Source organism: Oncorhynchus tshawytscha, linkage group LG24, assembly GCF_018296145.1.
Source record: "Oncorhynchus tshawytscha isolate Ot180627B linkage group LG24, Otsh_v2.0, whole genome shotgun sequence".
NCBI classification, from domain to species: domain Eukaryota; kingdom Metazoa; phylum Chordata; class Actinopteri; order Salmoniformes; family Salmonidae; genus Oncorhynchus; species Oncorhynchus tshawytscha.
The window spans coordinates 1,998,163-2,010,886 of NC_056452.1; the positions used below are offsets into that span (position 1 = coordinate 1,998,163).

General features: G+C 41.7%; 1 protein-coding gene across 1 annotated transcript; it reads right to left on the minus strand.

Annotated features, from left to right (window-relative positions):
* Nucleotides 1-402: 402 nt before the first annotated feature.
* LOC112223330 (probable vesicular acetylcholine transporter-A) lies at nt 403-2,788 on the minus strand. The gene has a single exon (XM_024386328.1). The coding sequence runs from the start codon at nt 2,511-2,513 to the stop codon at nt 951-953; it is 1,563 nt and encodes a 520-aa protein (XP_024242096.1). The 5' UTR covers nt 2,514-2,788; the 3' UTR covers nt 403-950.
* Nucleotides 2,789-12,724: the final 9,936 nt, after the last annotated feature.

A 12,724-nucleotide genomic window follows, 5' to 3' on the forward strand; every position in this document is an offset into this window, starting at 1 on the left:
CTCTAGTTCAGTTGATCGCTTGTAGAAACTTGTAGAATCGCTTATATTTTTCACAAGCTCTCAAATCAGACATTAATTGTTGATATTTAATTGTGCATAAAATATTTCGATGTAAAAAGAAAACGAATTAAACCTTCCGTATGTTTATAGCCTATTGGTCTTGATTGAGATTTATGTTCATATTACATTTTAATTTTATGCGAATAATGTGTTGTGATTTTAGTGACTTTGACTTGTGAATTTCTTACAACCATTTCAACTATAACGTTATGTAAATATTTTACTTTCATTATACGAGAGCGACAAAGACTGGTAGCTAAGGGGAGTTAGCCATTCATTGCATGCATATTGTACTTTTGACAATAACACACATGAAGCACTTGTACATTCACATACTCTTGATTTAATATGTACATTAATATACACATATAAACAATTGTTGAAATGTCCTATCATACATTTAGGATATGCATTCCAGATAGCTTATACATCATCCAAATTAAGTTAAATACAGAATACACAATGTAAGACGGGGGATTCAAACCCACCTATTCCCCCCTAAAAGTGTATTGTGAAATATTGCATATTGATTTTAGCAGCACAACTCTTGCAAAATACATATAAGGTATATTATTTTGAATGACGAATACATTTAATTTGTTGTTTTTTATGATAAAAGTTATGTTCCGTTTACACAGGTCCATGAATATGATATGGAATCAATGTTTTGTCACAATGCACACACTTTCAGCTTTAACAAATATCACCCTAGCGCAATCTACTGTGAATGCTTCTTCAGATGACATTGTCCGATTGAATTGGAAGACAGGAGATTCTTCTGGAGTTATCTTCTTTCCTAATTAAATTATGTAAATGGTTGCGTCAAATGAGTATGACACAGAGTGTAGCTTTATGGGCACTTAATTTTTTTTATATATTTTTTTTATAGTTTACGCATACTCAAATGACTCCTCTTCAGAATACTTGTCTATGACATTCTCATCAACAACATTACTTAACCCCTTCCTCTTCCTCTCGCGTTCCTGAGTTTTTATTGTGTCGTAGAGACCCGTGGGGCCTTCCTCCAGTAGCATGCCTCTCTCCGAGTTTGAAGGTTTCATTTGGCACACGTTCTTTAGTAAGAGGAGCGCTGGTGCGTAAAGCACGTTGGCGAGGCCCATGCCCAGGTTGAGCTGAATGAAGCCCAGGTCGTGGACTATCTGTCCGGCCACCACAGGGCCCAGGGCGTATGCCACGCAGTAGGAGATGTCCGCAATGGCGTACACACTGCCGTACACCGACACATGCCGCACGTCCACCAGGAAAGCGAGTGTAGGCAGTAGCGCCGTGTCCACCAGGGCGATGCCAAAGCAGATGCCACACAGTGGACCCATCAGCTGGCTGAAGGTCTTACAGGCTGGCACGGTGCACGAACTGGCGCCGATTATCACCATGCCCAGGGCCCCGTAGAACCACTGCAGGTGTGGGTACTTAGCCGCGAGTTTGACGGTGATGTACACACCCAGGACATGCGGGAAGAACGCGGGAAGCCAGGCAAGGCCGATCTCCCATTGGGAAGAGTGCATGGTTTCTTCCATCCAGTTTGCGATGGTGGGCTCCAGGAAGGCCAGCGGGATGTTACAGGTGGTCAGGGCACCCGCCACCACAGCTATGTAGGGGTCGATCATCAGTTTGTAGATGGGGGTGCCCACGGGCATGTTCTCTCTCTCCCCTCTGGAGAAGGGCTTTAACACCGTCAGGCACAGCATGCCGTCCGTGAAACAGATGCAGGCCAGCACAATGAAGGGCACCCGTTTCCCACAGAATTCGTACAGGATGCCCCCGAAGGGAGGCGCCACTAAGCTGCCGAAAGAGATGAATGCCAGGGCGATACCCAGGGCTCTGCTCCTCTCCGCCTCCTCCGTGTACTTATCCGCTATCATGGCGATGCCTGATGTATCTGCGAACGCTGAGCCTAAGCCCTGCAAGCTCCTCGCCGCGAACAGAGACACGTAATTATCGGCGAAGGCGAATAGACATGTGGAAAAAAACATGATGATGAGTCCGATGAACAGAGGAAGGTCATAACCGACCCGGTCAATGAACGTCCCGGTCAACGGGTTGACCAAAAGCTGCAATATGGCTTTGGACGCAAAAAGTACACCAATCTGCAGGTCGAAGTTGCCTTTGGTGGCTTTAAAGATAGTATGATTCGAGGAATTCCCGGCGTTTATGACTCGTGCATTAAACGAAGCGTGATCTGCCTCACTTTGTAATTCTGCCAAATAGTCTGGTATGATCGGCACAATTACCATGTAAAGCATGTTATCTAATAGAAGTGCTACACAGACAATCACTAGAATAATCCGTCTCTGTCGCTCAGGCTCTTTGAATTTAGTACCTAGTTGTTTAGTTCTTTCGCCTATCTCAGACAGTTTCATAGCAGCAGATTGCGCTAGATCCCCGGCTCCGTGGGCGGCTCCGTGGTCCTCTGTAATTCCCTTTGTATCCATGATTCTTTACGTTTTCTGCTGGCTTCTCTCTTCCAAAACGAAAAAGAAACTCTTTCCACCGACTGAAATGTGCGCGTCTCAGTTCAGGAGCTCTGTGTTCATGTGTTTTTGTCTTGTCAGGTTCACTCATTCAATTTACTTATTCAGCAGCAGTCTAAACATATGTCCAGCTTTCCGGTCTTTACCTTTCCCTGGTGGCACAGTCCGTCATTGCGCTCGTATTTCCTCTCTCGTGACCTGGACGAGTTGTATCCCTGTCTTCCATTGTGGTTTCATTGTCTCATACCCCGTCATTCAGGTGACGCGCTGGCGACAGATAAACTCTCACAGGTTAGAGATTCACCTGCAGCTCACTCGCAAACTGTTACTAGTGTTACTAGTAACACTACTTCGTGAGAGCCATCTGCTCTCACATCTGCAGCCACCTGTATGTCATCATCTCACATCACCTAGAACCCTTCAGTGTCCCCCTACCCCGTCGTTTCCAAAATATATATGATGCAATCCATGTTTGCCTTTCAGTGTTTCCACAGATGGGACATTATTTTATGATAATTTAACAAATGGCAAGCCCGTGCCCAATAACACTCTGCAACCAGTTACTTCACGGAAAAATAATATTGGTTTGATATAAGCCCACCCTTCAATCAAAGGACAGTGTGTGCTTGTATAATATGAATTGTATGGACGGTTTCAAAAAGTCAGGAGAGCTAAACAATGGACAACATTTGAACAATGTGTTTGGAAACATTTGAACAAGGAGTTATCTTTTTAGATGTGGGCTATATTTGTTTCCAAGTGACCTTTGATGTACTGTATGTATTTTATGCAATGTATGTTCAATACAATATCCACTGTTTGGTTAACATTTCTAACTTTCATATGACAAAAAATAATCGATTAATTGAAAAGTACCCTAATGTTTTAAAAGTGAAACGTTTGCCATTTTAAGCACATGACGTCTTTACCCAATAATTGGAATTCCAATAAGGGAGTGAACGTTATTTATAATATGGGTTACATAGAGAAAATCGGACCTCTCTGAAATGAAAATGGACGGCCCTCCCTTCAGAAAAAATATATTTTACCGGAACGCTTGAAAAAAGTAACCCTCCCCTATACCCAAAATAATAATTCAAACAAAGTGGATAGAAGAGAACATGTTTATCAAATACCCTCACTTCTTGGACAGACCAGAGCCTTTGATATGCAGTTTTAGAAACGGGTTTTTGTCCTGTAAGCAGTACATGGCAACGGAAAAATACTAATAGTGCACAGGGCTAGGGGCTTTCGCAGGACACAGGACACCGAGGAAGGGAGTAGAGGTGGAAAGATATCCTTCATAGTAAAAGTATTGCATGCATTTATCATTTATACAGGTCCGAGAAAAAAATACTTTAATAAAAAAAAATGCAATTTTAAGTAATTTTACATATTAGCAAAATATTTTTAAATAGCACACAAATTACCGAAATGACAGGCTCTTCGTAGCCTATAGGCTATGAATCGTTTGATCGAGACCACACTAGATAGCCCATAAGCGCACTTGATATTGCGCTCCCAGCGGAGAATCAGAGATGAGGCTATTTAGGCTATAGGCTATTTTGTGTGGTCTCAATCAAATGATCCATAGCCTATAGGCTAGGAAGTGCATGCTCGGGGAAGCACAGAGCAAAGTTATACTTCTAAGATAGCTGCTGGAATGGTGTAAACAAAACTAGGCTGCACTACACACCACAATGAATATTCAGCTCAACGCTGAGCCCCAGGCTGCTCTGCTCATCAAAAACGTTTTTTTTTGTTTGTTTGCTTCCTAACCTAATTAACCTGATTAACCTATCGTAATTAATATAGTATTTTATTTACAATGCAATAATAAAACTAACCGTTTCTTTTCTTGTTTTTGGTAAAAAGTAAACACCCAGAGAGCCTCTGTATTGCCCTCCCTCCAATTACATATTTACATGAAATGTTTTGGACCTGCCCCCAAACCAGGCGCTAACAGCACTCGCTAGCAGTGAATTGCGAGTGAGGAGTGCCTTGAAGCATCATGTCGTAGTTTCCTAAAGAACAATCTGGCTTCCAAAAATGAAAAGATAGAGCGACAATATGTCACCCATTTTTTTTTTTTACAAAGGAAGGTGAGTGTAGTCCGTGAGTGGTGGAAATTAACCTGTTAGCTTAGTCCATAGTGAAATAGGCTACTTTTGCTCCCCTAACAGGCTGACTACACCACTTGTGTCGCTTGCCCGAACATTGCAAAATAAATTTAGAAAACTATATTATTAAGTTATTGCACCGACACTGCTTGCGCGTCCAATGAGCGTTTGCATTGCCAAGCGCTAAATTAGAAGTCAGTTCTATTTGTGACGCAGATGCGCTGCAAGTCCTGCCTCTCCCATCTACTCATTGGATTATAGAGGCAGGTACCCACGTGTCATCTCCTCATTGGTTATACCCACGTGGGTGACTGAAAGACGAACGAGGTCAGTGGCAGTAATGCACCTAATTTATGAAAGTTGCCAATCGCAATATAAAGTCAAGAGAAGAAAAAGCCTAGAAGGAGGAGAGATGACTAGAAACGATTTGGTTGACCCTTATATGTGTGGATTAATTGTCGAAGTAGAGGATCTTGTGCATTTCAGGTTAAATAACAACTCAATGTTTATATCCCAGGACAAATTAGCTAGCAACAGCAAGCTAGCTAAATAGTACAAATTAGCTATCAAGTGCAAGGTAGCTAGCTAATTGCTATAAATGTTTCATGCTTTTCGACCTGTCCCCAAATTAATGTAATTGGTTCAGAGTTTGTTTTGATATTTTAACCTGCGTGTCATGATCACATTTGGTGTTGGGGACACGGCCCAACTTCAGGCTCAGCAGCCCTGTCTCCCCATCCCCATACCCCTGAACCAGCCCTACTCCCAACTGAAGAAGGAGGTGAGCAGCATTGTGTTGAATGACATGTCAATTGGCATAATTGCAGGTACTGCAATGCATTGAGGACAGGAATGTGATTCTCCAGTCAGGAAAAATCTCACTTGATACAGAGGCAGCCAATATCAGAGCCTTAAAGGAAAAGATGCAAGCTCTTAGAGATGGATGGGAGACTCTCCTGTCTGGGGCAACACTGATTGCGACGCAAATCTATGTTGCACCTCAATTTAGCAAGGATCACAGCCACCAGAGGAAAAGGAAGAGATTCCATGATGAGACCTCTCAAGAAAAGACAGCTCAGGACAGTGCAGCAACGGTGTTTCAGAACAGTGTTTTTTACTGCTTTGGACAACATCATAAGTGACTTGGACACTAGTTTCCACACCACTGCAAAAATTGTAAAAGGCAGATTAGTGAGGATAAAGTCCCTTCTGTGTGCCAGCCACTGGTAATGAACTATTCCAGAGATCTTACACCTGAGTTTCAAAGTGAAGTAAGACACCAGAACACTGTATAATGCTTCCACTTTCCCCCCTAACTTGTATCCTGAATGCAATTTGTAAGATGCAGTTGAAAAGCATTTTTGGAGAAGTGTGCATTGTTTTACGTATATTTTGCACACTGCCTGTGATTGTTGCTGGTGGTCGAGAGAGCTTTCAGTAAGCTACGACTGATAAAAAACTATTTGAGGTCCACTATGTCCCAGGACAGGCTTTGCAGTATTGCCCTGCCGTCCATTGAAAGTCAGTGTGCTAGAAAGCTGGACTTCAAAGACTTGATTGTTAGCTTTGCTAGCAAGAACGCTTGGCACTGGGCTCTTGGTTAGTAAGGCTGAGCAAGGGAAGGTGATAACTGTTAAATGGCATGGCTATGGATATTGGATCACTACACACATCATGCCCACAGGTTGAGAACAAGACTGAGAACAGACTGTGAACAAGATATATCTCAAAGTAATGGCTGGATTGCCATAAAATGTGTCGTCCACAATCAAGACCCCAAGTGGAAGAAATCTATTGATTTGGTGGCCACTTGACCGGAAGTTTACATACACTTAGGTTGGAGTCATTAAAACACATTTTTCAACCACTCCACAATTTTCTTGTTAACAAACTATAGTTTTGGCAAGTCAGTTAGGACATCTACTTTGTGCATGACACAAGTCATTTTTCTAACAATTATTTACAGACAGATTATTTCACATATAATTCACTGTATCACAATTCCAGTGGGTCAGAAGTTTACATACTAAGTTGACCATGCCTTTAAACAGCTTGGAAAATTCCAGAAAATTATGCCATGGCTTTAGAAGATTCTGAAAAGCTAATTGACATAATTTGAGTCAATTGGAGGTGTACCTGTGCATGTATGTCAAGACCTACATTCAAACCCAGTGCCTCTTTGCTTGACATCATGGGAAAATCAAAATATATCAGCCAAAAAATTGTAGACCTCCACAAGTCTGGTTCATCCTTGGGAACAATTTCCAAACACCTGAAGGTACCATGCTCATCTGTACAAACAATAGTATGCAATAATAAACACCATGGGACCACGCAGCCATCATACCGCTCAGGAAGGGGGCGTGTTCTGTCTCCTAGAGATTAACCTACTTTGGTGTGAAAAGTGAAAATTAATCCCAGAACAACAGCAAAGGACCTTGTGAAGATGCTGGAGGAAACAGGTACAAAAGTATCTATATCCACAGTAAAACGAGTCCTACATGTATATCGACATGACCTGAAAGGCCGCACAGTAAGGAAGAAGCCACTGCTCCAAAACCGCCATAAAAAAAGCCAGACTACGGTTTGCAACTGCACATGGGGACAAAGATCGTAGTTTTTGGAGAAATGTCCTCTGGTCTGATGAAATTGTTTGGCCATAATGACCATCGATACGTTTGGAGGAAAAAGAGGGAGGTATGCAAGCCGAAGAACACCATCCCAACCGTGAAGCACGGGGGTGGCAGCATCATGTTGTGGGGGTGCTTTACTGCAGGAAGTACTGGTGCACTTCACAAAATAGATGGCATCATGAGCAAGGAAAATTATGTGGATATATTGAAGCAACATCTCAAGACATCAGTCACCAAGTTAAGGCCTGGTCGCAAATGGGTCTTCCAAATGGACAATGACCCCGAGCATACTTCCAAAGTTGTGTCAAAATGGCTTAACTGCAACAAAGTCAAGGTATTGAAATGGCCATCACCATTCCCTGACCTCAGTCCTATAGAACATGTGTCGGCAGAACTGAATAGACGTGTGTGAGCAAGGAGGCCTACAAACCTGACTCGGTTTCACCAGCTGTCAGGAGGAATGGGACAAAATTCCCCCAACTTATTGTGGTAAGCTTATGGAAGGCTTCCCAAAATGCTTGACCCAAGTTAAACAATTTAAAGGCAATGCTACCAAATACTAATTGCATGTGTGTAAACTTCTGACCCACTGGGAATGTGATGAAAGAAATAAAAGCTGAAATAAATCATTCCCTCTACTATTATTCTGACATTTCACATTCTTAAAATAAATTGGTGATCCTAACCGACCTAAGACAGGGAATTTTTACTAGGATTAAATGTTAGGAATTGTGAAAACTGAGTTTAAAAGTATTTGGCTAAGGTGTATTTAAACTTCAGACTTCAACTGTATGTATACTTAGTTCAAACATCTTGTCAGCGATTGGGTGCAGAGTGAAAGCGGAGTCAGGCGCAGGACACAGGTATGGAGTAATCCAACTGAGTTTACTCAAAGAATAAAGCAAAATTCAAAAATGGAACATACAACAAAACTCTAACACAATACAACCACTAACGACATAAACAATCACGGACAGAACATAAATGTATGTCAGATGGCTAAATAGGGAATGTAATGAGGGAAAGTAAAACAGGTGTGTGTGTAATGAGACAAAACGAAACAGAAAAATGGATCGGTAGTGACTAGAAAGCCGGTGACGTCGACCGCCGAACACCACCCGAACAAGGAGAAGGGCCGACTTTGGCGGAAGTCGTGGCACATCTGCTGCTGATTTTATTATTTTGTTTGTTATATAATTCTGTAGATGATAATGTTTATTTATTTTAATTGAAAAGGTTAATGTATGTTTAAGAGAATTTTCTATTCAAGAATTGTACCATTAAAATTACATTTAGACATTAAAAGATGGCATTTAGCACATTTCTTAAAGAGTGTATCAGTCTTGCATCAAATAGTGAATTCCACTGTTTGCAGAATGTTGCATGCATGTCTGCACAGTGTTATATTTTCACAACTCACTGTCAGTAAATATCGTACAGTAAATATTGGACTACAAGATAGTTGTAAGCCTCCAAAGATAGAGTTATTTAAAGCTTTGAATAGGTCAATTGGGTTCTGGAGGTGTGTGGTTACAGCAATTATGCAGGTTTGGTGGGGCCCAATGTGATATCTTTTCATGGGTCCCAAAATCCCTGGTGGCGCCCCTGGGCTGGGTTAATTTAGGCTTAATGTGACATCACATATAGCCACTAATTTGAACCTTTTCACATGTGAGTTGCGAATATCTCTTAACAGTCCCCCTAGCATGAGTGTTTTTATGTGAGTGATGTCCGAATACACTCACTAAGCGTTCTTATGCAAGTGAAGTACATTTCCGAAACAAAATGTCACAACAGGCCTTATGGAAACGGAACATTTGTGGGTAAACTTTCCAAATGTAGACAAAACAAAAAACATTAGACAAGCTGGGATCTTTTTGTTTCTGTAAAATTAATTATGTGAGAAATGTCGGTGGAAACGCATATTGATATAATAACCATCATATCAAAGTAAACTCGGAGTCACACGATGACATGTTGTGTGGTCCTCCCACTACGACTCGCCAGGAAAGCGTGCAGTTTATTAGGCTACAGCTGAAATAAGTTATGAACTTCACAAAGTGGTGAAAGTGCAAGGTGATGAGCTTGATGCATCTTTCCAATAAATATCGAGGGTCTTATTCTAGTGACACAATCATCTATGCTTGGCTGAAGTTTGACAAATAAAAATAATCTGTCTCTTTTGTCCATAATAATCTCATCATGTAGGCTATACCCACACTGTATCTGCAAGCTGTTGGCTAGAGCACGTGGCAATACCAGAGAGGGCGCACTTGCTTTATAAAGCAACATTTTGTAGAGTTTTTTGTTATATACACTTCATGCTCGTAAATAAATGGTAAGCCAGCCATCTAACCTCAGCTAACGTTAGCTAGCTAACAGAAAGCTTTAACTTGGGGTCTTTTGTTTAGACATGTACCGTTAACGTTTGCTAGCTAGCTAAAAAATGTAATATAATCCCAATCCATAAAGTAACGTTACTTGCAATAAACAGTGTCATAGCCAGCTAAAGTTAACCAAATAGGTTCAATTTTAGCAAGCCAGCCATCAAAATTCTGCTGGCTAGCTAACAGCAAGCTTTAACTACAATATTCATCCCCCTTGGCGTTTTTCCTATTTTGTTGCATTACAACCTGTAATTTAAATTGATATTATTTGGATTTCATATAATGGACATACACAAAATAGTCCAAATTGGTGAAGTGAAATGAAAAATATATATAAATGGAAAAGCGGTGCGTGCATTCACCCCCTTTGTTATGAAGCCCTTAATAAATAAGATCTGGTGCAACCAATTACCTTCAGAAGTCACATAATTACTTAAATAAAGTCAACCTGTATGCAATCTAAGTGTCACATGATCTGTCACATGATCTCAGTATACAGTGGGGCAAAAAAGTATTTAGTCAGCCACCAATTTAGTCAGCCACCAACCAAGTTCCCCTACTTAAAAAGATGAGAGAGGCCTGTCATTTTTATCATAGGTACACTTCAACTATGACAGACAAAATGAGAGAAAAAAATCCAGAAAATCACATTGTAGGATTTTTAATGAATTTATTTGCAAATTATGGTGGACAATAAGTATTTGGTCACCTACAAACAAGCAAGATTTCTGGCTCTCACAGACCTGTAACTTCTTCTTTAAGAGGCTCCTCTGTCCTCCACTCGTTACCTGTATTAATGGCACCTGTTTGAACTTGTTATCAGTATAAAAGATACCTGTCCACAACCTCAAACAGTCACACTCCAAACTCCACTATGGCCAAGACCAAAGAGCTGTCAAAGGACACCAGAAACAAAATTGGAGACCTGCACCAGGCTGGGAAGACTGAATCTGCAATAGGTAAGCAGCTTTGTTTGAAGAAATCAACTGTGGGAGCAATTATTAGGAAATGGAAGACATACAAGACCACTGATAATCTCCCTCGATCTGGGGCTCCCACGCAAGATCTCACCCCATGGGGTCAAAATGATCACAAGAATGGTGAGCAAAAAATCCCAGAACCACACGGGGGACCTAGTGAATGACCTGCAAAGAGCTGGGACCAAAGTAACAAAGCCTACCATCAGTAACACACTATGCCGCCAGGGACTCAAATCCTGCAGAGCCAGACGTGTCCCCCTGCTTAAACCAGTACATGTCCAGGCCTGTCTGAAGATTGCTAGAGAGGATTTGGATGATCCAGAAGAAGATTGGAAGAATGTCATATGGTCAGATGAAACCAAAATATAACTTTTTGGTAAAAACTGTCGTGTTTGGAGGACAAAGAATGCTGAGTTGCATCCAAAGAACACCATACCTACTGTGAAGCATGGGGGTGGAAACATCATGCTTTGGGGCTGTTTTTCTGCAAAGGGACCAGGACGACTGATCCGTGTAAAGGAAAGCATGAATGGGGCCGTGTATCGTGAGATTTTGAGTGAAAACCTCCTTCCATCAGCAAGGGCATTGAAGATGAAACGTGTCTGGGTCTTTCAGCATGACAATGATCCCAAACACACCGCCCGGGCAATGAAGGAGTGGCTTCGTAAGAAGCATTTCAAGGTCCTGGAGTGGCCTACCCAGTCTCCAGATCTCAACCCCATAGAAAATCTTTGGAGGGAGTTGAAAGTCCGTGTTGCCCAGCAACAGTCCCAAAACATCACTGCTCTAGAGGAGATACCAGCAACAGTGTGTGAAAACCTTGTGAAGACTTACAGAAAACGTTTGACCTCTGTCATTGCCAACAAAGGGTAGATAACAAAGTATTGAGATAAACTTTTGTTATTGACCAAATACTTTTTTTCCACCAATATTTGCAAATAAATTCATTAAAAACCCTACAATGTGATTTTCTGGATTTTTTCTCTCTTTTTGTCTGTCATAGTTGAAGTGTACCTATGATGAAAATTTCAGGCCTCTCTCATATTTTTAAGTGGGAGAACTTGCACAATTGGTGGCTGACTAAATACTTTTTTGCTCCACCGTATATACACCTGTTCTGAAAGGCCCCAGAGTTTGCAACACCACTAAGCAAGGGGCAACCACAAGAAAGAGGCACCATGAAGACCAAGGAGCTCTCCAAACAGGTCAGGGACAAAGTTGTGGAGAAGTACAGATTAGGGTTGGGTTTTTAAAAAATATCGGAAACTTTGAAAATCCCACGGAACACCATTAAATCCATTATTACAAAATGTATCAAATTTGGCACCACAACAAAGCTGCCAAGAGAGGGCCGCCCACCAAAACTCACAGACCAGGCAAGGAGAGCATTATTTAGAGAGGCAACAAAAAGACCAAAGATAACCCTGAAGGAGCTGCAAAGCTCCACAGCGGAGATTGGAGTATCTGTCCATAAACCACTTTAAGCCGTACACTCCACAGAGCTGGCCCTTACGGAAGACTGGCCAGAAAAAAAAGGCATTGCTTAAAGAAAAAAATAAGCAAACGTGTTTGGTGTTCGCCAAAAGGCATTTGGGAGACTCCCCAAATATATGGAAGCAGGTACTCTGGTCAGATGAGATTAAAATGGAGCTTTTTGGCCATCAACGAAAATGCTATGTCTGGCGCAAACCCAACACCTCTCATCACTCCGAGAAGACCATCACACAGGGAAGCATGGTGTTGGCAGCATCATACTGTGGGGATGTCTTTCCATCGGCAGGTACTGGGAAACTGGTCAGAATTGAAGGAATGGATGGTGCTAAATAGAGGTAAATTCTTGAGGGAAACCTGTTTCAGTCTTCCAGAGATTTGAGACTGGGACGGAGGTTCACCTTCCAGCAGGACAATGACCCTAAGCATACTGCTGAAGTAACACTCACGTGGTTTAAGGGGATACATTTACATGTCTTGGAATGGCCTAGTCAAAGCATAGACCTCAATCCAATTGACAATCTGTGGTATGACTTAAAGATTGCTGTACACCAGCGAAAC